At 36.4% G+C, this 27,049-nt stretch overlaps 1 protein-coding gene across 4 annotated transcripts in view; it reads right to left on the bottom strand.

Annotated features, from left to right (window-relative positions):
• Positions 1-22,588, bottom strand: part of Phc3 (polyhomeotic homolog 3) — a 71,619-nt gene extending 49,031 nt beyond the window's left edge. For 2 of the 4 annotated variants that reach the window (XM_077795312.1, XM_077795311.1), the window contains exons 1-4: positions 22,557-22,588; positions 19,021-19,186; positions 13,713-13,856; positions 12,582-12,659 (exon numbers count right to left, since the gene is read on the bottom strand). In XM_077795312.1, coding sequence (XP_077651438.1) covers positions 12,582-12,659; positions 13,713-13,856; positions 19,021-19,186; positions 22,557-22,570 — 402 coding nt within the window. In that variant the 5' untranslated portion in view covers positions 22,571-22,588. Of the gene's footprint in view, positions 1-12,581; positions 12,660-13,712; positions 13,869-19,020; positions 19,187-22,556 lie in introns of all 4 variants that reach the window. The other 2 variants (XM_026395001.2, XM_077795310.1) reach the window with 1 other exon arrangement.
• Between the last annotated feature and the right edge of the window lie 4,461 nt (positions 22,589-27,049).

The raw sequence follows: 27,049 nt of genomic DNA on the forward strand, positions 1-27,049 counted from the left end.
AAAAATCACTTACTTTAATAAGCTTTTAAAGGCATCCCTATATCCCAAAGAACTTACTACTTCCCCTACATTTTACCTAATTGCTAACATACATATATATACTTCTACCATAAAATTCTTTCTTGTTCTCTTTTTTTCTTATCTCTCCCACACCCCCCCTAGTACTGAGATCAAATCCAAGGCCTCTCACATTCAGGGCAAGTGCTCTACCACTAAGCTATATCCCTAGTCTTTTAAAAAATGTTTAAGACAGGGTCTTGCTAAGTTGCCTGGACTGCCTCCTGCCCCAGCCTCCTGAGTAGATGGAGTTATAGGTGTGTGTCATCATGCTCAACTATATCATATATGCATATATATGTATTATATATGCCCATATATGTATAATATAAGTATGTGTATGTGTATGTGTGTGTGTGTGTGTGTATACACACATACATACTTTTTTTTTTTTTTTTTTGAGACAGGGTCTTGCTAAGTTGCTTAGAGCCTTGCTAAGTTGCTGAGACTAGCTTTGAACCCATGATTCTTCCACCCCAGCCTCCTGAGTTGCTGGGATTACAGGCATGCACCCCACCATGCCTAGCTAGCATATATTTTTATCTCACCCATCTAAACAGTCATTTCTTTAAGGTATGACTCATCTTCATATATCCAAAATCTATGAAATAGCTTTTATCCAATAAAAGTCTATTAAGTTAATGAATGCCATGTTATTTTAAGGTATACATACATAGCTTTCAGCTTTCATGTAATATTTAAGCCAAATACAAAGAGAGAGAGAGTGAGTGAGAGAATGAAAGAGAAGAAAAATTTTGGTATAGCACCTAACAGAGTAAAAATGTAGAAATATTATAGTGATATCAGTTCAACTTCACTTTTGATGTGCTATGTAATAAATAAACAAGGAAAAAAAAACCATTCTTTTTGTGTACCACTTGCTCCAAAGATTAAACTAAATCACTCAGTGGGTAGAGCTGGACCCTGGTTTTCTGACATGTATTTTGGCATTCAGGATCCTTTTTTCTTTTTTATACCTCTTATTTCTATGAGTTGGGTACTCATAGTAATAATGCCTCGGTCTTTCTCTCTCTCTCTCTCTCTCTCTCTCTCTCTCTCTGTACTCTGCAGTAATAATGCCTCAGTCTTTCTCTTTCTCTCTCTCTCTCTCTCTCTCTCTCTCTCTCTCTCTCTCTCTCTCTCTCAATGCAAGAAAGGCTAGGCACAGTGGTAAGTACATACCTGTAATCCTAGCAACTTGGGAGGCTGAGGCAGGAGGATCACACATTTAAGGCCAGTCTTAGCAACCTAGTGGGACTCTCAGCAACTCAGTAAGACCCTGTCTCAAAATGGTGCACACCTGTAATCCCAGCTACTCAGTAGACTAGAGAAGAATAAGTATCATATCTATTTTTAAATTCCATATAGCAAGTAACAATGCAGGCAGCTGTCTACAAAGAAACACTTGATCCATGAAGGCCAACAGATCACCAAGAAATTATCTCCCCAGTCTAATTAAAACAGAATTTTCTTCCTTTCTTTATGGCTTTGGTCTGTTTTCTACTTTGTTCTCCTCACCTAAACCAGATGCCCTTACATGTTTCCATTATTTTCTCTGTCAATTTCATCTCAATTCTCTTTCTCTTAAAGCCTTGGTCAATTCTGTTACCTCAGACCTCAAGTCCTCTACTCCACAAAGGAACTTACTCCCTGAGCGCTATTTCATAAGCTCCATGCAGTGTCTGGCCCAGAGTACTCACTATAGCCAAAGCCCTTTTGAGAGCCACCTCTGCCATTTGATCAGAATCAATCAGGTATATCATACATACTTTATAGACTTTAAAAGGGAGTTATGTACATTTATATTCTATGCCCACAGGTCAGTGAAAAACATTGCAGGGTAACATGTAGAGTATAATCCCATTTGTATATTACAAACAAATGTCTGTGTCTATACATGTTATATATGTAAAAAACATTGACAAAGAAAATGGCATTGCATATACACAATAATGTATACTCACAAAACTACATGTGACTAGATTCAATATAGAAACATAACAAATACACACTGATATCTGGGAGAAAAGTCGCCAAAATGTTAAAGGATAATGCCTACTAGAAATAAAATTTGGAATTATTTGTATTCGCTTTTTAAAAATTATTGTCCATGTAGGCATAAACATTAGAATGAGAATAGAAATGCTATTATTTTTCCTTTATTAAAAATGGTTGCCTTAGTACATTGTTCTGCTTTTATCACTTTAAAGCAGTTTATAAACTTTATTCAGTGAGAACATGTATATTCAAATACCTGTTTGTGTAGAATTCAAATATCTGTAAGTGAACAATGTTATATAGAAATTTTAGGTAATAATATATCCATAAAGGACTTTTAAGCTACTGCTGTTTTTTAATAAAGAAATCAAACAATGGCTGCGGGGGGAGTATATGTCGCTTAGGGGCAGCACGTGCAAGGCTCTGGATTCAATCCCCAGCAAAAAAAAAAAAAAAAGTCTCTCCTATTTGTTATATACAATTCTACCACACCAGACAGCACACACCTGCAATCCCAGCTACTTAGGAAGCTGAGGCAGAAAGATTCCAAGTTTAAGGTCAGCCTTTGCAACTTAGGGAAACCCTGTTTCAAAATACAAAAGAAAGAAGGCTGGGGGTATATTTTAATGGTAAAGCACCCCTGGGTTCAATTACCAGTACTGGAAAAAACAAAACAAAACAAATTACCACTTTCTGTAAAAAACAGGCAAAAACACAAAAACAAAACCAGCAACCTCACAGTCTCCCAATATTTTTAGATTTATAAACCCAAAAAAGAAAAGTTGCAATGTCAAAACAATGAAGATACTGGAAAAATAACTTAAAATGTCCAGCAAAAAAGATGGTTATATAAAATAAATTCCACCATTCTATATAATAGCTTAAATACTGATCCACGTGATAACACAGAAAGATCTCGACATACTAAGTGAAAAAAGCAAAATGCAAAATATCTACCTGTGTTTTTAAAAAAGTGTTAAGCACATATACACACATTTCTTTATAAAATCTATGTCCATAATACATAAGAAAAGATCTGAAGGAGTAAACAGCAAACTAAGGAGGAGAGAGACAGAAAAGAACATGGGGCTGAAGGGGACTTTTACCACTTTTTTACTTTTTCTAAATTGCTGAAATATTTTACAAGGACACAGTAAAGCTGCTCATGATCATATAAACATTCAGACTACAGTTTTGATTTTTAGATTGGTATCAAATAGTTGGAAAAGGCTTCAGTACTCTACCACTTGAAATTATATTCTAAAGAATCAATCCTTGGAAACAAATGAGTTTTAAAACTTAAAGTACTTCCTAAAATAGATGAGAGGATGAGGACACTGAAATGATTATAAACAAACAGTTAATGGTTCATTTGATAAATGATTGTTCTAATTTAGATATGTTTAAAAGAAAACTGAACATTTTTAAGGGTCTTGATCTAAAAATAGTTTCATTAACCCAGTAAGTAGAGTCTTAGGAACCTTAAAAGGCAGTAATTATAAATGTATACAAAGATATGTAGCAGGATATTCAATGTGGGTTCACTTATAATAGCAAACAAGGAAAATTAAAATCACCAGAAAGAGAAAATAATAGAACATTATTCAGCCACTAAAAATCATACTTAAAACCAATGAACATTCGCTTCTCCCTCCTAAGACTCACTAAAATAGCAACACAATAACAAAAAGGATTGAAGAGAAATTCAGACAGTAGGACATTCCATTCAACAAGTGAACTGAGCTCTTCAAATATCATGAAAGAAAAACAAAAAAAAGACAAGGAGACTTTTTTATATTATAGGACAAAAAGAACACTCAAATGCACTGTGATCCTTAATTAAATCCTGGATGGGAAGAAAGTTTATAAAAAGAATAACCTTTTTGGAAGACTACAAAGGATATCAGAATATGGACCACATGCTAGATATTAGTGTACTAATGTTCAGTTTCTTAGGTGTGATATAACAATATTGTTGCTATGCAGGAAAATCTCCTTAGACTGAAGGATAACGCTGCCTACAACTTATTTTCAAATATATTTTTTAAAATAAACTTATTTTCAAATCATCAGGAAAACAGTCTATATACAAATACAGAGATAGAGCAAATACGGCAAACAACAATTGGTATAACTATAAGAAGGGCATATGAAGTTCACTGCTTAGTATTTCTACTTTTCTATGGGTTTAAATGATTTCAAAACAACAAGCATATGCAGTGGCATATTCGGTGAAATATGCCTTTAATCTCAGAGACTCTGAAGGCTGAGGCAGGAGTATCTAAAGTTCAAGGCCACCCTCAGCAATTTAGTTGCTGTAAGCAACTTAGTGAGACTCTATCTCAAAATAAAAAATTAAAAAGGGCTGGGGACGTGGTTCAGTGGTTAATTGTCCCTCGGTTCAACTTCTAGTACCAAACAAAACAAAACAAAAAAAAACTGGGATATAAAAGAACAACATAAAACAAAAGACATACATACACTAAAACAAAAAGATAGAGGAGGTGCCATCTGTATCAAGATTATACTATCACTGGGCTGGAGTTGTGGCTCAGTAGTAGGGCGCTTGCCTAGCATGCTTGGGGCACTGGATCGATCCCCAGCACCATATAAAAAATACTAAATAAAGATGTTGTGTCCGTTTACAAGTAAAAAAAAAAAAGTTGTAAAAAATTATACTATCACATTTCTATAAAAGAGTGAAGGTGGCTATAATCCAAAATATACGAAGGAAGAAATAAGAGCAAAAGTAAACCCAGAGATTATAGGTATAGGGGCAGAGTTAAGAAGTGTGGCTAAAAACTGGAGAGTTATCTGAAGGTCTACCCACGAAACAGATTCACGTATAATAAGCTCACTACACTTAACACCTAGAACAACCAGCATCTGAACCTTCCAGAAAGATAGGACTCAGAGTTCTCTAAGTCAAAGGAACTGCCAGGGAAATGCTAGGTTTCTTTCTCTCTCTCTTTTTTTTAATATATTTAGTTATAGGTGGACATAATACCTTCATTTTGTTCATTTGTTTTTATGTGGTGCTGAGGATCAAACCCAGTGCCTCCCATGTGCCAGGCAAGCATTCTCCCACTGAGCTACAGCCCAGCCCCAAGAAATGCTAGGTTTCTAAAGTGGATACTTAGACACTGTAACTTAACTTCTACAACTAACCTGTCATCTCCATACCTGTGCACCTTTAACTCCAAACAGACCAATATATAGCAGCAATCACAATCACTGTTATTCCCATATTCAAACACCAACATTCCAATTTTTCCACTAAGGAAAAGGCCCTACAGGGGGACAAATGTACCTTCAGTGCAGTGGAGGAAACCCACCTAATTAAGTGACAATCATGCACTCTTAAACATAAGCAGAAAACTAAGAATTTGAAAAGAAGACAGCTTTCTCTTACAAGAGAAAACCCAGCAGCACAATGGAAGAAAAAGACTAAGATAGTTCCTAAGGAAAATAGATTAATAGAGAAACAGAGAAAAACGTTTTTAACATCTGAGAAGTAGAATGCTTGCCTAGCATGTGCAAGGCCCTGGATCCAATCCCCACTACAACAAAAAAATGAAACAAAGATAAAAAATAAAAAGTCTGATAAATATCATCCATACAGAAAAACAGGATCCTCTGAAAAGAATGAGCAAACAAAAGATGCTCCTAGAAATTGGAAATACAATGGCTGAACTAAACTTGGGGGGGGTGGGGGGGGGGAGTTCAAGCAAATTGTTTAAAAAAAAAAAGTCCAACATCCCACAACAGAAAAAGAATGAAAAGGTAAAAGAAATAAAGGATCAATCCAGAAAAAACAAAACTCACCAAGGAGCTCCAAAGAGAGAGCGAAGATGCCCCCCTGGCAGAGTACATGCTTAGCATGCAAAAGGCCCTAGGTTCCATTCCTAGCACCACAGAGACAGAGAGGGGTGGAGGGAGGAAGCGAGAACAAGAACAGAGAAACAACAGGAAAACTTTTCTTATAAATTTTTAGTTTCACATACATGAACATTAAATACCTAGTTTTCACCCAGAGAGGGTCATACAAGTGTCCTACACCATGATTTCTAGACATATCCTCATGAAACTTAAGAAAAAATAAAAAACTAAAAGAGAATAATAGGCAAATCTAAAAGATTCCAGAAAGAACAAGCAGTTACCCCAGAGCAATGATAATGAGACTAATAATAGCCTTTTTTTCAGCAATATCTAAAATTTTGAAGTTGGTGGGCTATTTTATTCTTTCTGTTGTTAGTTTTTATTTTGTTTTATTTTTGTTTTGTGATGCTGGAGATCAAACCCATAGCCTCACAATTGCTAGGCAAGCGCTCTACCACTAAACTATAGCCCAGGCCCCAATAACTAAAATTTTGAAAACAATTCTTGTTTTCAAATTTCCAAAGAATAATTAATTTCAATATAAAATTCATGTAACAATAGTTACAAAAAATATATAGGGACGGGAGGCTGAGTCATGAGATCACAACCTCAAAGCCAGCTTCAGCAATGGCAAGGCCCTAAGCAACTCAGTGAGACACTGTCATAAATAAAATACAAATAGGGATGGGGATGTGGCTCAGTGGTCAGATAATCCCCCCCCTGCCAAAAAAAAAAAAAAATGTATGGGGAGAGAATTTTCAGTTCCATAAGGGATTCAAAATTTATTTTCCATGTAACCTTTAAAAATAGACACTTCACCAAAACACATTCTTATCAGTTTACTTGTCTGTATCCTCAGTGTGCTCTTAAACCTTTGTTCACTTTGAATCCTTGGTACCTGACATTGTGCCTAACACTAAATAGGCACTGAAAGTACTGAAACAGAGTATCCTTGTTAGTATGGACCAACACAGGATCCCACACAATAATAACCCCTAAAACTGAGATCTACTTTTTTAGGATCATGATCTTATAATGAGTACCCTTCTCTGCAAATGTGGCCTTCCCCCCCCCGCCCACAACCTCCTTAAAGGGCCGATTTCTTTAATACTTTTTTTAGTTGTAATTGGACATTTATTCATTTATTTATTTATTTTTATGTGGTGCTGAGGATCAAACCCAGTGCCTTGTACGTGTTAGAAGAATGCTCTACCGCTGAGCCACAACCCCAGCTTAGAGGCCCCCTGTTTTTAATACAACCAGTCAGGGCTTCAACATATTTCAGGGAGGCAATTCAGTTCACATCATCATTTATTGAACCTTCTCCTTGATCCAGATTCAGAGATACCTAGATGAGAACACTTTTAAAAAAATAAAAATAAATCTAATTAGACCTCTTAATTTTACAAAAAAACTCGGAGTACAGGGAGGTTAAATAACTTGTCTGAAATCACACGACTGGTCAGTCACAGAATCTAACATTAGAACCCAGATGCCTCATCTCCATTCTCCCAAACTTTTTAAAAGTAAGTCAAATGACAAGATATCTACTTTCAGAAAGATGGAGATGTACTTTTCCTTATTCCTCCCACTAAGTACAACTAAAAACCCTTGTGACATATAAAATAAAGATACCAAAAGATGAAGAAAATCAGATTGGCCGGAGACTGGAGACTCCATGTACATCATGGTGGTGAGTTCCCTGGTTTTTTTTTTTTTTTTTTTTTTTTTTTTGGTCTCATATAACCCAAACTTGGAACTAAAGAATTCAGTAACCCAGACATCAATGGACACAAACAAAACAGCCTAACAAAAGCCTGCTCTTTTTAGCCAAAGGATCAGGAAAGAGAAAGCCCAGCAACACAAAAAACTTAAGACAATAATTACTTTACTATGGGCAAACACTAAAGAAAAAACTGTGGCTCCACCCACAACAACAAAAAACTATACTTTCACATGCAAAGGCATCCCATCCCCTCAATCAACCCTCTATAATTAATTAGTGTCAGAAAAGGCCAAGTAGAGAGCCAGGACTTTCATCCCAACCAAGTAGTAATAAACTACCACCACCATCACAATGTACTGTGCAGTATAGGGGTAGAAAGACTACATAGGAAGCAGTAACAAGGCACTCCTGTTCCTCCAAGTCAGGGAAGCTTCCATAGAGGCCCAGTGAAGAGCCAGAATTTCCACCATAGTTCAGCAATTATGGGAAGCATCCCCTCTGGTGTCAACAGATTAAAAATAGTCACAACAAAGAAATAAAAGATATACAGAAGAAACAAATGGAAATTTTAGAACTGAAAAATAGAATAATCAAAATGAAAGAGATCATACTATGCATTCTTGCTCTTTATACTCAATACATAATAAAAATCAAAGTCTATCTGTATGTACATGTATAGCATTTTTTAGTAGCTACAGTACTCCATTGTATGAATTATCACTAACTGTCCTACAATTAATGGACACTTCGATTGTATATAATGCTTTACTACTGTAAACCATGCATATACACATAATTATGTAGGGGAGGGGTTGGTTTTGTTTTTTGTGTATTTTGCACGACTGGGGTCAAACCCATAGCCCTGCATATACTAGGCAAATGGTCTAGCACTGAGCTACATCCACAGTCCTGTCATTTTTAATGATATCAGTAAAAAGTAACAGTCATATGAGGGGCTGGGGTTGTAGCATGTGTGAAGCTTTGGATTTGATCCTTAGCATCCCATAAAAATAAATAATAAAATAAAGGTATAAATAATAAAATAAAGTGCAGAGAAACTGGACTAATTGGGCTGCGCAAAATAACCACACAAGAGGCACAAATACCTTTTTCTTTGGGGTTGCTGTGACGGCTCCTCTGACCTTAAAGGCTCCCCTTTTATTGGGGAGAAGCTATTCAAATGAGGCAAGGGGTCAGGTTTCAGGGGGCTAAGTCTATCTTCATGATGTCCACTGTCACCAGGTTGACTGACATATGGGTAGGCCACACCCAAAGGCACAGTAAGAGAAGGGGACACACACAAGGCACTTCCATGGAAGATTCTATCCTAAACAGGGCAAGGGGTTATATTACAAAGGAACAGGTGAGCATAGCTCCACCCATGGGGCTGTAGCAAGACACACCCATGCACCATCCCTCAAACCCAAGAAGGGTGGGGAAAGCTCTGCTACATTTCTGTGATTGAGTGCCTCAGCATCCAGCCAGGGAATGTGACTCAGTCACGTGCAAGGTTGGGCTCCCATAGTACTGTGTCCATCTATAACTAAAAGAATTTTTTTAAAAAAAAGAGTTCTGGGGCTGGAGTGGTGGCTCAGTGGTAGAGTGCACGCCTAGCATGCATGAGGCACTGGGTTCAATCCTCAGCACCACATAAAAACAAACTAATGTATCCACCTAAAACTAAAGATACATAAATAAATAAATATTTTTTTAAAAATAAAATAAAAATTAAAAAAAGAGTTCCATATGAAAGGGCATGCACATTTTAAATTTTTATACATACTGCCAAATAACTCTCCAGAAAAGTTGTACCAATTTACATTCCCATTAATAGTATATGTGTGTGCCAAATATTTTACATCCTTGCCAGCAATGAGTATTATTTAAACGCTTTGCCTTGCTTTTGAATTTGACAGGTAAAAATGGGACATCATGGTTGTTTTTACATATATTTATTATTAATACAATAAATATATTTTTATATGTTTAAAGTCAAAAGTAGTCCTTCCCCCACCCCTGGTGTTGGGGACTGAAACCAGGGCTTCAGGCATGTTAGGCAAGTGATCTACCATTAATAGTATATGAGATGTACTCCCAACCCAGTCTTTCTTTTAAAAATTCCCAGTTATGGGCCAGGATTGTGGCTCAGTGGTAGAGTGCTTGCTGAGCACGGGTGGTGCATTGTTATGCATCACATAACAATAAACAAAATAAAGGTATTGTGACCATCTACAACTAAAAAAAAAAAAAAATTTTTTTAATTCCCAGTTAGAGTCTTTTGTAAATGTTCATTGTTTATATTACTAATATAAAAGCATTTGGGGGCAGGGAATGTGGTTCAGTGGTAGTATGTTTGCCTTGCATGCATGGGGCACTGGGTTTGATACTCAGCACCACATAAATAAATAAAATAAAGGTATTGTGTCTTACAACTAAAAAAAAAAAATTTAAATAAAGGTATTATGTCCATCTACAACTAAAAAATATTTTTAAAAAAGAACATTTTTGGATTTTAGAAATAAAAGCCATTTGACATACATAGTGCAAATATATTCTCTTCCATTGTGTTACTTTTAACCTTGTTTCTTTTGTTTTTTTTGGCAGCAGCAAAGTTTTTAATTGGTTCAGATTTCATTTTGGCAAGCCAGATTTAACTAAACCTTACCCTCTTTCAATTGAAGGAAGACACCAATATAAAGGTTCAGTCCCAATTAATTTTAGAGTCAAACAACCATAAAATCACCACCATCACTACTAGTATTAGTCTAGAATTAGCTATCCTGATCCAATTAGGGGAAAGAAGATAAAGCTGGCACCTGCTAGTTACCTATACATTCAATTATCAAGTTTATTTCCCAAACTACACAGTTTCCCCAGGTTATATATCTAGGTATCTGGTTTGATTTTTTATATAATATTCACTTCCTCACTGAGATCCCATTTTGACTCTATATCCCAACCAATCTAGCTAATTATTCAACAGCCTACCCTGTAATCCTTTCTGGAAGCTAAACCACTCCCACAGCTTCACTTTACCTGAAAACTTACCTCAAAATAACCAAAACTATGAATATTAGACTGCCACCTAATGGCTCATTATTGTCATTACCTAGATACTTCTATTACCACGTTCTGCCTCTCTTTTGGATAGTAACCTCAATTTACTAAGTTACTTTGGCCATTATAATATATACTGTTAGTCAATTCATTTGAGGAATAGCTACCTCGGATTTATAAATAAAACAAATGTGATATATGATATATTGTTCTTTTTTTCACACTAGACATCTGTTCTCCCTTCTAGCTTCTTTTCCCCAACCATTCACAAGTGCCTACTATATGGTACAATACTGCCCGGTTATAACAAGCAGCATTAACAATGTCATAAAAAATAAGCACAATCAGGGCTGGGATTATGGTTTAGTGGTAGAGTGCTCGCCCCACATGTATGAAGCACTAGGATGGATCCTCAGTACCACATAAAAATAAATAAATAAAATACAAGGATTGTGTCCATCTACAACTAAAAAATTATTTTTAAAAAATAGGCACAATCGGGCTAGGGTGTGGCTCAGAGGTAGAGTGCTCACCTACCACGCAAGAGGCACTGGGTTCGATCCTCAGCACCACATAAAAATAAAGATATTGCATCTACCTATAACTAAAAAATATTAAAAAAAAACTCAGCACAATCATTGGAATCTTAATTTCTGTGAATGTCACATACAGAAAATCATACTAGAACAGTTTAAAAGGATATCTGTTAATTATAAGACAACAAAACTCTATACATATGCACATACATATATATATCTTAATGTTATTCCATATTTCACAGAATAATTTGTCTATAATTCTTCAACTAACACACAAAGTATTTACTATGCCTTTCCTTAATACATCTGTATTAAATCAAGACATCTGATATTAATAATCATTAACTACAGTATTCATGCTGAGTTAAGATAAAATATTCATAACTAATTTTGTCATATTCCAGGATATTTATGTGCTAAAAAAAGAATTTTTTAATTAAAAATGCAGATCAATAGTTAGAAAAATACCTACATGCTGAACAAAGAATGTACTTAGCAAAGACCATATCCTTAATTGAAGAATATAGCACAAGCTCCTCTTAAGTTTCTTAAAACCTATAAATCTATATTTTATTAAAGTCAATTTTACAGAATATGAAAGTACTACTATACTGGACCAGGAAAAATATATAGAAAGGACATTTTTAGAATAACACAATGGTTTTCAACCAAAGGCAGTTTTGTCCCCCATAAAACATTTTTGGTTTTCACCTGGGGGGAAGGAGAAAGCCATAGTCTGCTGTTGGTATCCACTGCGAGGGATGATGCCTCATAATGCATATGACAGTCAGCCACACACTAAAAAAAACTATGGTCCATAATGACATAAGTTTCAAGGCTGACAAACTGAGAAAACTGATGTAATTCCAACATAAACTATACTATATCAGTTAAATTTCTGTAATCTAATAATTTTCCTATGGTTTCATAAAAGAACAATCTTGTTCTTAGGAAATACATATCCCAAATATTTTTTTTAAATATTTTTTAGTTGTTGATGTACCTTTATTTTTTATTTATTTATATGTGGTGATGAGGATCAAACCCAGGGCCTCAGATGTGCTGGGCGAGTGCTCTACCGCTGAGATACAACCCCAACCCCAACCCCACAAAATGGTTATTAAAACTTAAGATTTTCAGAAGTTTAACAATAATTCTGAATTCTCCAATTTCATCACTCGTATTCCTAAACACTTATTATTACTTAAGGTATGTAACAAATCTACACTAATAGCTTCATGAATTACAACAGTATAGTTTTGGAAAACAGTAATTAAAATTTTTTTTTAAATTTTAAATCCAAGAAAAAAACATAGGGTACTTACAGATGTCTGGGACATACTTGACTGTTGTGTGACACTTCCTGTGGGGGACGTAGATGGTCTTCCACTGGATAAACTTGCCTAAAATAATAAGACCATTATAATATGCCTGCAAAAACCTGAAGTTAAAACCTTTCTGCTACCAGCATAACACAAAAACAAAATAAGAACCAAAGGTCAATTTAATCTTTGGCCAAACAGATTTTTTTTTTTAAAGAAAAGAAAAATATGAACGGTGAAAACAGGCCCAAAAGCTAATCTGATTAGCTGTACTCATTGTCAGCTTCACTCTTCAGGTTTCTTGACATTTCTGAAGCTGAATCACCACTCTACCATTACAAAAAAGACATCTGAGCTACATCAAGAGCCAGTGGGTTTCAGTTTCCTAAGTCATATTATGAACATGATGTTACTTAAAATTACACTACTGAAAAGAAGTAACATCTGGTATCTGTCAATAACAGAAGTAAACTTTTTTCAGGTTCACTCAACTGAGATCCTTCTCTGATGAGGAGATTTAAGATTAAATCTCACACAGTTTTATTTAAGTTGTACAATATTAACAAAAAAATTTAAACATAGGTATTGAATCATAAAATTATGTTATTAATTGAAATAATATGATTAGATTTTAGGAAAGTGTATATATGCATTTTTATATAGAAGATTTTTGGATATATATTGAATTGTTACAACAATCACCTCTGAAAGTGGGACACAATGGCACATATGGAAAGAAACATTTCTATTTTATTTGCCTCTTAAAATTTTATACTGATTGATATTTTTAAAATAAATTATTTACATAATAAAACTTTACTTTTTCAAAAAATAGAAATATAATTCATGAAGCCCTAAGTATCCACTGTTGTACCTAGAACTTTTTGGATACAAAACCATACCACCATCCACTTTGGATAAAAAACAGAGACAAAAGCTGGCAACAATTATAAAACATATTCATTTTTCCTCCAATTAACTTCTATTTGGTAGTCTATTAACATCTCCTTTAGCACAAATAATCACAAGGCATATGAGAACTCTGAAATAATACCCAGGGTATTTATTTTCAGTAAGTATCTGAAGAAAATGTAAAGTTTGGCCTTAAAAATTGTTAATTTATTTCAGTCTCACCTGAACAGCAGCAAGGCTCTGGAGCTGGGAACTGCTTAAATGCTGCTGCTGAAGAGCTGCAGTGTGTAGCATCAAGTGCTGCTGTTGAGCTGCATACATTTGCTGAAGATACTGAGCAGCTGAGCTGGGGGGGCGATGCAATGCCTGTTGAATTACCTGTGATAAGTCAATTGAACCAATGTCAAATTATAATCTTAACCTTTATCTTTTTTTTTTCAGTGCTGGGGATCAAACCCAGGACCTTGCACACACACTATCACTCACCCATATCTCCAGTTCAACCTTTATCTTTTTATTATTATTATTATTATTTTGTAGTTATAGATGAACAGAATACCTTTATTTTATTTGTTTATTCTTATGTGGTGCTGAGAATCAAACCCAGTGCCCCATGTATGCTAGGCAAGCACTCTGCCACTGAACCACAGCCCCAGCCCAACCTTTATCTTAACTATAAAATGAAGTATAAAAATGGCAGTTTAAGGGCTGGAGATGTGGCTCAGCGGTAGCGCGCTCGCCTGGCATGCGTGCGGCCCGGGTTCGATCCTCAGCACCACATACCAACAAAGATGTTGTGTCCGCCGAGAACTAAAAAATAAATATTAAAAATTCTCTCTCTCTCTCTCTCTCTCTCTCTCTCTCTCTCTCTCTCTCTCTCCTCTCTCACTCTCTCAAAAAAAAAAAAATGGCAGTTTAAAATTTTACTACTTTAAGATTCAATGTCCTCAAGTTTATTAACATATTTCTCTCCCAGTTACATATTGCTAGGATTCACTAATTATACAAATTAAATTACCCAGTAGAGATAAATCCATAAAAGAACCATACAAGGACTGAGGTTGTAATTCAGTGGTTGAGTGTTTCTCTAGCATGTGTGAGGCACTGGGTTCAAATTCTCAGCACCACGTGTAAACAAATAAAATAAAGGTCCATCAACAACTTAAAAATATTTTTTTAAAAAGGACCATATAAGGGCTGGGGATGTGGCTCAAGCGGTAGCGCGCTCGCCTGGCATGCGTGCAGCCCGGGTTCGATCCTCAGCACCACATACAAAGATGTTGTGTCCACCGAAAACTAAAAAATAAACATTAAAATTCTTTCTCTCCTCTCTCTCTTTAAAAAAAAAAAAAAAAAAAAAAAAAAAAGGACCATATAAGTATTTGAAGAAATCTTTAATATCACTGTTATCAAAAATTTACAAATTAAAACATGATACTATTTTCTGACTGTCAGATGGATAAAGATTTAAAATACTTTTACTTGAGAAAATAAATCTTCCCACACTGTGAGAATTTAAGTTGGTATAGTTTTTTTGGATAAAAGTTGGAAGAATTCAGGGCTTAGGTATGAAGAGGAATATTTTGCTATGGAGCCATTACAAACAGTAGTATGGCTCTAAACTGTTTAATAGAGTAGCTAGTGTGTAGAGTAGAGTAGCTACCTGTGTCTACTGAACATGAAAATATGACTAATGCAACTAAGGAATTGGGTTTTTAACTTTAACTGAACTTTGATTTTAATGTAAATAGGTATACAGATAGCTAATGGCTACCATATTTTACAGTGCAGATACAGACTTGTATTTATTAATAAGAACATTCTCAAATATATTAGCAGGTGAAGAAAGTTTAGAATAAGATGTCATTTTTATACCAAATTAACTGAGTAATCATTTTTATATCAAAATAACTCAGTAATCTGAGTATTCTTTGAGGATTAAATGAAGCATCTAGAACCCTGTGGAATATATTATAGGTACTCAATATACACTAGTAGCTAGTATCTCTTTAACAATTGCCAAGCATCTGATAAATGCTTCATGTGGATTATCTTAATTCTTTATAGATGTAGTGAGAAAGTAGACATAATTATTACCTCCATTTTACAAATGGGAAAACCAGTGTTTTAAGTAGGCTAAATAATTTCCCAAACTTCATACAGCTAGTAGCTTCTCTGACTTCAAAGTCTACACCCTTTATACCCTGTGAGTTCTTATGTTTTTCTATTATACCTGCTTGCTTCCTCTATCTCATAATTGTATTTTTCTTATAATTGCATTTGATTTTTTTTTTATCCTGAGGCTCAAGGAGATTGTAGATGAGTAGAATATTCAGTAGATGAGTAGGAATACTCTAAAAGATTTCTCTAAGTCAATATTTTGGCTTCAAATACAAAATTTGAACCTAAAGTCATTCTGCACGTTAGGGGTCTGGGAAAACATAAAAGAGTACTGTAGATGGACAGCTAATTAGAGGTAATTTTTAATCTTCTGGTTTGAACTTTTCTTTAAGTGTCTAAAAATCCTACAAAAATTGTCAAAACTATTTCTTTTTCTGAAAATTACTCAATAATTATTTTTTAATGTTTTTAAATGTCAGAGTTCTTAATTTTCCACATAGATTACAATTATTCGTATTGGGGCTGAGGTTTTGGCTCAGTGGTAGAGCGTACACCTAGCACATGAGAGGACCTGGGTTCAATTTCAATCCTCAGCACCAAATAAAGATAAATAAATAAAATAATGGTATTGTATCCAACTACAACTAAAAAATAAATATTTAAAAAAATATATTAGTATTAAAAAGACTCCTAAAAAGTGTTTGTGAATATTAATAAAATATAAAATCTAATCATGAAATTTCACAAATAGATAAATGTGGTAAAGTCGAGTATTCTATTAAGACCAGAGAAAAATCTTGCATCTCTTCAAAAGATAAGTCCATCCTCTGCAGCCACATCCCAAGGTCATATCATGCCCAAGTAACCAAAACAGCACAGAACCCCAATCTTAGTATCAAACCAGAGTTTCCAAAGTGCTAAGGAAGTAACAGAGCCATAATCCTATAGCTTCATAATCTAAATTTTGGACACCTATAACCATAAAACCATGAACCCAAATTTCAAGAAAGAACGTTTCCATGAATTATTGTTTACTTCAGGCATGCATATGTCATCTCTCCAATGGCAAATTGCATACGTGCTAAAAACTCCTGTCACAAAAATCAATGTAAGCTTTTGATTCCTGGTTATAGAGGACTACAGACCAGCATTAAGTAATTCAGAATTACATTAATTTATCTTTTCTTGTCAGACAAATCTATATATCTTCTTTTAATTCTGTAATAAAATTCTAAAAATCAAACTGAAAAAACAAATAAACACTCTATTTGACATAATTTTATCAGAGTGCAGTAATTTTCTGTAGTTGGTAATCTTTTATTACCATTCAACACTATACTCCTGGCATTGCATAAATACAAGTTACAGGTACAGAACATTGTTCTTATTTTATTTCTCTACAGGAATTAATAAGTTAAAGAGAATTCACAGGACTAAGGGAAAAGAAAAACTGGTAGAATAAAGAACTACTTAGATAGCTCAATAAATATTGATTTGATTGCTCTTTAGGACAGCAATTCCATAATCTTTGTAACAACTAGAGTTAGAGATATTTGTGAGGTATATCTACATCTACACATCTCCAATAATACTTTATTTTTATTAATACATCCACCTTAAGGGAAAACTAGAAAATGAAATGTCATATTAAAATATCCCATTATGGGGCTGGGGTTGTGGCTCAGAGGTAGAGCACTCACCTTGCACATGTGAGACCCTGGGTTCAATCCTCAGCACCACATAAAAATATATAAATAAAATAAAGGTATTGTGTCCAACTACAATTAAAAATAAATATTAAAAATATATATATATCCCATTATCACCAGCTGCGCATGATGGCATATGCCTATAATTCCAGCAGCTCAGGCTTCTGAGGCAGGAGGATCACAAGTTCAAAGCCAGACTCAGCAAAAAGTGAAGCACTAAGGAATTCAGTGAGACCATGTCTCTAAATAAAATACAAAATAGGGCTGGGGATGTGGCTCAGGGGTCAAGTACCCCTGAGTTCACCCTCACAAAAAAAAAAAAAAAAAAACATTATCTCAAAGATCTAGATACTCTCCCCCATATCCCTTGCCTCAGAAAAAAGTGAAGAACATTAAATGCATACTCTCCATTCCAGTTTGAATTCTGCTGAGCTGCCTGGGTCCCCAACAGTTCTGATTCCACTCTACAGTGACTTCAGAAAACTAAATCCTAAACCACAGAACAGTTTAATAGTTATTACACTAGAGAAAAATGGAGCAGAGAGAAGATTATACCACAAACAGTTAAGAATACAATTAGAGAGGCTGGGGATATAGCTCAGTGATACAGTATTTGCCTAGCATTACCAAGGCCCCTCCTTTACTGAAAAAAAAAAATGGAATTAGGAGGTAGAGGAAGCAAGAAGGTATAACAGAAAAACACAAGAACTCACAGGGTATAAAGGGTGCAGACTTTGAAATCAGAGAACCTAGAATTTCGGGAAATTATTTAGCCTACGTAAAATACTGGTTTTCCCATATGTCCACTTTATAGAGGTGTGGTGAAAATTAAACATGATAATCCACATGAAGTATTTATCAGATGCTTAGCACATAGCAACTGTTCAATAGATACTAGTACTAGTATTTATTAAGTACCTATAATATATTCCACAGAGTTCTAGAGGCTTCATTTAATCCTCAAAGAAACTAATGAAAAAGGTAGTCTTGCCCTCATTTTAGTCTCCTGAGGCTCAAGGAGATTGTGCCTCCCACCCAAAGCCACATAGATACTGATGAAAACAAAAATGGGATTCAAACAGCATATCAGAATGCAATGCCCATGTAGTGTACAATACCACATTATCTCCATTATTATTAAAAGTTAATAAGTGACCTAGCCCAAGACTCTTCTTAAATATTTCCTTTCCCATTTGCCCCAGGAACTATAGAAGGCATCTTCCTACTAGGGTTCTTAGGCCACATGGGTTTAAAATAAACCTCTTAACGCAACTACAGACTTGAAAAGAATTCCCCAAGTCTATATTTTGGATTCAAATACAAAATTTGAACCTAGAGTCATTCTGCATGTTAGGGGTCTAGGCTGAGTACCTTTCCTTTATAGCAACATCAAGAGACTTCCAATTATAATTTTCCTGACACATAAATGTTAACAAACTATTTAACAGTATAATTATTAAATAACTGCTGGTTGTTTCAAACATTAACAATTTTTCTTTTTTTTTAAGCAGTGCCAGGGATGGAACCCAGGGCCCTGTACCTGCTAGGCAAGTGCTCTACCACTGAGTTACACCCCCAGCCCAGATCTTAACAATTATAACTGTACATTTCAGGATCTGAATCAATACGTTGATCTGGTTTAAACAAAAAGCAATATGATACTCCAAGTCTAATTTTACCCATCATTATAGCTGAAATACCTGTACAGCATGTCGGTCTGAACCGCTGTAGACAGAAATCTGTGGTTGCTGCATTCGAGAAGAGGAAGTGGTGATGGTGGTGGTTGTTGTGCTACTGGTTGTTGTCGACACAGAAGATGCTCCAGGGTTTGGTTCATTATCCATTGTTGTACTGTGGTCTTTAAATCTGGCAGATAACACAAAGGATTTATATTGATAAAAAGAATAATCTTATGAGCTTTAAAGAATATTCATTCCAGCTGGGCACAGTGGCCAGTGGTTTGGGAGGCTGAGGCAGGAGGATCACAACTTCAAAGCCAGTCTCAGCAACTTAGCAAGGCCCTAAGCAACTTCAAAAGCTGAGGGTATGGCTCAGTACTTAAACACCCCTAGTACCAAAAAAAAAAAAAAAAAAAAAATTCATTTCAATAAATAATCTGCAAGCTGGGCTTAGGAGGCTGAGGCAGGAGTACTGTAAGTTCAAAGGCAGCCTTAGAAACTTAGCAAGAACCCATCTCTCAATAAAACATTAAAAAAAAAAAAAAAAAAAGGACTGGGGATGTGGTTCAGTGGTTAAGCACCCCTGGGCTCAATCCCTGGTACCAGGAGAAAAAAAAGAAAAAGAAAATAATCAGCAAGAGTCTAAGCCTCTATAAAGAAACAAAATACAGCTAGCACAAAAAAAACACTTAGAAGGGAAAAATACTTTACATATACATAGGATATTTAATAGTTAAAATCTATCTATGTTGAATTTAAGTGAGCCAAGATATGTAACTGACAAAACCTGGTCTAAAGTTTATCTTTGCAATATTGAAAGGAGGGATTTAAAATCAAAATAGGTGGTAAGAGAATACCACACTAATTAGAAAAATAAAAATTTAAGCAATATCGGAGTACTTTAAAACAATTCTTTGCATTCATTTGATAACAACAAATTACAGTCACTCATATTTATACATTTTAAAAGAATGTGACTTCTGTTGAGTAGCTTAGTTTTGGTTGCTATATACACTTTACTTAAAAAACAAGTTATCTTAAAAAAGTTAACAAAAAAAGTTTAATTCATACCAGGTTTTCTCTAATTGCTCTACAACACTGTCCTTCTTTTATTTTATTTAATTTTTGTTTAAGTTGTAGGACACAATATATTTATTTATTTTATTTATTTATTTATATGTGGTGCTGAGAATCCAACCCAGTGCCTCACATGGGCTAGGCAAGTGCTCCTCCACTGAGCTGCAGTCCAGCCCTGTCCTTACTATTTCTAATAATCGAGTTTGACTTAAGAACAGATTACTCTACGGAAATAAGGGTAGCAGTTAACAGCAACTTCCCACATCCTTATAGAAATCTTTTTCAAGATGAATTGCTCTAAATTTTAAAAACAGCATAACTATGTAATTTTCCTCAAAAACAGTTTCCTTGTGTATAGACAGTAAAGTACATTTTTGTACCAAATTTTCTATTTCTTCCAATATTAAAATTCCACTTATATTGTGATACAAAATTTCTCCCAACACAGAATCCATTCAACACTAAAAAATCAATTCTAAGGGCTTCAATATTGTTAGAAGCTAGAACTACTGTAATTTTTATAGGGTCATAATGCACATAATAATGAAAAATACACTTGAAATTATACTGGTTTTATCTTCCTTCTTTTATCTGCCTTTCCTTATTAGTCATTTCTTCCGGAGAAACACAACCTGTGTGACAAGAATGTAACAAAAACTCTTCTACTTCACAAAAAGCAAAAGGAATTTGGCACTAATTGGGTACTCATATACTATCCTGATAGGACTTCCTTTATGTACAAATTTCCTTTTTTTCTATATCACTATGTAAACAGTATTTGGCTCTGAGGAACCAATCTCCTTTTAAGAGAAAAAGTGAGGGACTGGGATTGTGGCTCAGAGGTGGAGCAGTCGCCTAGCATGAATGGTTCGATCCTCAGCACCATATAAAGTAAAATAAAGACATTGTGTTCACCTATACCTAGAAAATAAATATTTTTAAAAAGAGAGAAAAAGTAAAAGAATAAAGGAAGTAGCTGATTCCTCAGTTACTCTTTTTTATTAGAAAATGATGATTGGAGACACTGAGGCAGGAGGATAATAAGTTCAAGGCCAGCCTCAGCAACTCAGCCAGATCCTGTCTCAAAACAAAAAATGAAAAGGGAGGGGACAGAATTGTGGCTCAGCGGTAGAGGGCTCGCCTAGTACTCTGCCTAGCATGTGCAAGGCCCTGGGTTCGATCCTCAGCGCCACATAAAAATAAATAAATAAAATAAAGGTATTATGTCCAACTACAACTAAAAAAAATTTTTTTAATTTTAAAAATGAAAAGGGATAGGTATGTAACTTAATGTAAAGCACCTCTGGGTTCAATCCGCAGTACCAAAAAGAAAAAAAGGAAGTGAATCATGTTTTTACACTTCTTTGCTATTTTTCAAATTGCCTTCCAATTATCAAATCACAGTATCATATGGTTCAATATTATACAGAATCAGTAGTAGACAAGGAAAACTTTTTACCAAATTACTGCCTATCATAACACGTGTGTGCCATGCACCAAGTGATATGCAAAATGCCAGCAATGTCTGGTACTTTTAAAGTTGTTCTGCTCAACCATATCCTCAAACCCAGGCACAGTTCTAACTACTAACCGAAAATGGTCACAGAGAATACAAATTCTAGGCATCAAGTCTAATACAAATTCTAGGCATCGGTGAGGGCAACAGGCCAAACCATGGTATTGCATTTCGAGGCCTGGCACAAAAGAACAGTTTTGGTAACTCCACCGTCTGTGCATATAAATACCTGCAAAATACACTGCAGTTCTGGTATACAAGAGGCCTACCCGAGAAATATTTAAGTTTTAGAGTCGCTACCTAAGCATACCATCACACTGCCACACAAGAATGTGGCCCTCTAGGGAGACAGCAACCCTGCAGCCAGAGACCCGAGGGAAAGGTCTTTCCTTCGGGGTGTTTTCAGTCTCAACAGAGAGCAGCAACCTCCGCCGCCCTCAGGCCCGCGCCAAGACACTTAGCCCTCGCCCTACCCCACCGCGGGAGGGCAGTGGGCAGCTGGGTCTCTCGTTCTCCAGCTGAGAGCGGGGAGGCGCCGGAGCGGAAGGATGGTAGCACGAAGGAGGCCTGGCAGTGCCCGCCCTGCCCTACCCAGCCTCCGCGGGCCCCTGGCGTACGAGGCCCGCAGGGCCCACTTGAAGGGATGACAGCACCTGAGGGGCCCACAGGAATCTGTTTCCTGGAGAACCCTAGAGGACAGGGCCTCAGGGGTGACCGTGCGCTCAGGGCTCGGCCGACCCGGTCCAGACAGCAGAAGCGGCGCTCCCGCCTGCAGGGCAACTGGACCCTTCAGTTCACCTCCGCCCCCCGACTAGGGCCAAGCAGGCACCAGCAGAATAATGTAGTTCTCAGGTTTCCCTTCCATGCACTGCTAGCGAAAGAGCCCTGAGCTCTTCTACTGAGGAACGTGTCGCTGCCCCCACTCGCCCCCGGTTACGACATCAGTCACCAGCAAGTCACTCACTCCGCTTCCGCCATCTTCTCTCCTCCATCACTAGCACGGGCTGCGCATGCGCCCCCCAGCGGCGGACAGAGAGGCGGGGTCGGCCCCTAGGGTCACGTGGGGTCCTCAGCTGCTAATACCCCGCCCACGTCAGCTCCTGCTGTCTCTGAAGTGACTAGGTTTCTCCACCTTATTTTCCACTATCTCATTTGCAAGCTTTTACTTTCTCTTGCCCGGGATCTTCCTCTTAGAAAGGTATAAGTTCTGCGTAGACTGTTAAGTTAAATATTTGAAGAATATCTGCACAAATACGCAAAGAGGGTCTCGAAAGAAAATACCCACGAAGATGCTGAGGTCTCAGAGAGAAAGGAAATTCGGTGCTGCTACCATGGGGCTTGTTGGCCTGGGACACGCTTGAGTTTGGTGGTCCTACCCAGCGGTCACTCTACCGGGTTCAAAGGTGATGTTTAGATGCTGGTGAGTGGGTGGTTAAGAAATAAATTCTTCCACGAGAGTTTAAGTGAGCGCTTAGTGGGCTTAGTGAGCGCTTGAGTGCAGACTTGAATAGCATGGGACACAAACAAGAAAGGCTGCTAGCTTGCTAGTACATTTTACTATATGCCAACTCCTCTGAGGCGGGGTGAGACAAACATATAAAGATGAGTAAAATATTAACTATAACTATAAAATAGTAAAGACGTGTTCCTGGAAATAAGTCAATCTGGAGAGTGAGTGGTTTTTATAGACATTAGTGCTTTGGAACAGACCCATCAATCTCTTTGGAAACCTTAAATTCAAAGAACAAAAAAAAAAATCTTTACTACTCTTTGTAGAAAAAAGAATATGGATCATAAACAATAGATTTTTTGTTTTTGTTTGTTTTGCTGTATTGAACCCAGAGACTCACCATCACTAAGCTAAATCCCCAGTCCTTTTTTTTAAGAGAGAGAATTTTAATATTTACTATTATTTTTGTTTTAAGTTTTCCGTGGACACAACATCTTTGTTTGTATGTGGTGCTGAGGATGGAACCCTGGCCGCACGCATGCCAGGCGAGCGCACTACCCCTTGAGCCACATCCCCAGGCCTTTTTTGTTGTTGTTTTTGAGACCCACCTCCCAAAGCTGCCCAGGCTGGCCTGGAACTTGCATCCTCCTGAGTCAGCCTCTAGAGTAGCTAGAAAATATAGGTCTATGCAACCGTGCCTGGCAAGGATGTCTCTTGTATTGGTAGGACAGCAGAGTCATGCTGATTTCAAGAACTAAGAATGAGGTATTGGTGTAAATTCATCTTAAAAGTGTAATGTGCTCCAATGAAAAGTATACTTATCCTTAGAAATCCTGTGTTCTGGGATGTGCTTAAGGAAGGGAAAAAAATACTTATGTGAACTTAAGCTGTCCCTTTTCTTATTTGATAACATCATTTGTTTTGTTTTGTTTTTTTATCTTCTTCCTGACTAATAGCAGTTCACTTCCTACTAGAACTCACTGAGAAAGATACTTTGAAAAGCCCCTTAGATGCTTAAAATTATTAATACTTTTTCCTTCTGATTTGATATGATGTCATTGTCATTCATCTCTCTAGAATCAACTGTCTATTAATATTTATTGCTGAAATTATTGTTTAGAAAAACAGAAGTGCAAGAAAGCACCATCTTAGACCTAAGACTAATACACAACCCAAGGGTATTTGAATAGGCCAGAATTCTTTTTCATCCCCCTTTCCTTTGGATACTGAAAGCCTATATACTTTTGTGGCCTCATGCAGATTGGCTTTCAAAATGAGAAAATACATTAGGTAAAATTAGATCATTATTGATTTTTAGAACCATTTAAAGACTCTGTTTATTACAACAACTAACATTTGTATAGCTTCTTACTCACTGCAAAAGACTTCCACCTAACTCATTTGTTGATCTTCACAACAACTCTGTAATATAATTATCATCATTCTCATTTAGCACTGAAGTCACATTAATTTCAAGTGAGGCTCAAGGTAATTAGGTACCTTTCCTGACTGCTAACATATACCAGAAATGGTGTCCTTAGCTTAAATAGCTCTCCATCTACAAAGCCAAATTTCCTTCACTACATTATTCAGCAAGCCACTATGAAACAGAGGAGAACAAGTGTGATGGACAACTTTCAAGAAACTTAACTATGACTTATCTGATCAAACAAGAGGAAAGTATTCAACCTCTTTGTTTCCTTTCTTAAGGAAAATGTGGATGTGGCATGATGACAGGTTGAATTTCCAAAAGATCATATGAATTGTTACTTTGGAGTAATAGTACCTTGGAGAAGAGCTAGGATCCTAAAAGATTTTAGGAAAATCTCTTTAGCTTTGTGCAGGATGGATTGGAAAGAAAGTAAAATAGGAGACAGGGAGACTAGTTGAGAAACTGCATTAACTCTTAAAGAAATGATAAGGGCAACAGGAATGGAAAGGAGGGCTGAGTTAAAATTTAGTCCCAAATCAGACACAGTGGTATGCCCCTGTAGTCCCAGCTACTGGGAAGGCTGAGGGAGGAAGATAAATTAAGCCCAGAAGTTCAAGAACAGGGCTGGGATTATGGCTCAGTGGTAGAGTGCTTGCCTGATATGTATGAGGTACTGGGTTCGATTCTCAGTACCATGTATAAGTAAATGAATAAAATAAAGGTCTATCAACAACTAAAAAATATTTAAAAAAAAAAAAAAGAAGTTCAAGAACAGCTTGGGTAACATAGTTAGACCCTGTCTTAAAAAAATTATAACAAAATTTTAGTTCCTTGGTCACACTGGTCATATTTTGAGTGCTCAATATCTGCATGTAGTTAGCCGCTACTGTATAGGACAATGCAGATTAAAACATTTCCATCATCCCAGAAAGTGTTATTGAACAGCACTAGTCTTGACATTAGATCAGAGGTTGGCATACTGCAGCCCAAAGGCTAAATCCAGCCTGCAACCTGTTTTTGAACAACCATCAAGGTAAAAATGCCTTTTATATTTTCTGGTAATTGAGGGAAAAATCAAAAGAAGAATAATATTGTGTGATAAAACTGTGAAAATTACATGAAATTCAAATTCCGCTATCCATAAGTAAAATCCTTTTGGAATATAGCCCTGCTTGTTCCTTTATGTATTGTCTATGACTGATGGGCTGCAAAGGCAGAGTTGAGTCTCGCTGTGACAGACACTAACAACCCACAGAGCCAATAAACATACTGTACTATCCGGTCCTTTATGGAAAATTTCCTGACCCCTATTCTAGATCACTGTTCACCCTTTCAGAGTAGTTAATATAGGACGTGCCCTGTCCTGGGCCCCACCTAGACCATGATTGCTGTCACAGAATCCCAGGTAGTGAGAAAGAAAGTCCAGCGGACCCAGATTTGGATACTGAGCTTTCTATTTTACCAAATGAGCCACCTTGTGCAAGTGATTTAACTGCACCAATTTTTATTTTATAATGTGAACAAAAGGGAGGACAATAATACCTTGCAAGATTGTTATAAAATCCAAAAAGGCTAAATTGTAAACTCCAAAAAAAAGTTGTTTTTTTTTCTTTTAAACTTTTCACCAGGGTCTTCCTCCATCCAGATTTGCTCAATAAACGTCATTAAATGTACACAAAATACTTTTTTGAGATGATTAACACTTGGATATTTGGATGAATGAGGCATAAAATTTTATTATATCCTGTAAGTTGGAGTGGCACAATACATAGAATTGCTTTATCTTTTTCTTTAAAGTAAAATGCTAAAACCAAATGCTTTCGCTAAATTGAAAAAGTAATATGATAAAATCAAACTTAATTGAATAGTATTGAAAACCAGAAACATAACCTGTAGTGCTGCCACCTCTTACCTACTCTTGTAACAATTCTATGCTTATCATTCTTATCTCTCTGTATCAATGAGTGGCACTGTACACAGTGGCTATCCCTCCAGGTGCTGAATGGTGCAACAGAGAGCACTAAAGCTGAAAGGGCCTTTAGAAGTCATGGAATCCACATGGAGGAACAATCCGTAGCACATGCAGAATTTGAATTTGCACCTTCTATCCATCCAGTCCAGAGTTTTGGGCCATATGCCACAAGACCTTAGAACAAGTGTGTTGGTGCTCGAGAAATACTTGTGGTGCTGCGTATGGTCCTTCCCATTCTGCTTTGATGCTTAGTGTTTGCTTAGCATTGCATCAGCCTAGGGGACTTTTTGTAAGTAGGGCTTTAGAATCAAACAAATCTGAATCCTGGTTCTGCCAACTCACTGTGCTGTGGACTCCTTGCAATCCTGTCAGTTCCACCTCATTTCTGGCCACAAGACCATGATACACCACCAAAATACAAATCAGATTTGTCATTTCTTACTACCTCCACTGTCATCAATATAGATCAGGCCACCTTTCTCTCTCCTAAACTACAGCAATATACTCCTGACAGATCACCCTGCCTTCATTCTTAGTTCCCTACAGTCTGTTGTCCATGCAGCAACCTATAGAGAAAATATAAATCACACTTGTCACTGTTCT

This window comes from Urocitellus parryii, chromosome 2, assembly GCF_045843805.1.
Source record: "Urocitellus parryii isolate mUroPar1 chromosome 2, mUroPar1.hap1, whole genome shotgun sequence".
In the NCBI taxonomy this organism is placed as follows: Eukaryota; Metazoa; Chordata; class Mammalia; order Rodentia; family Sciuridae; genus Urocitellus; species Urocitellus parryii.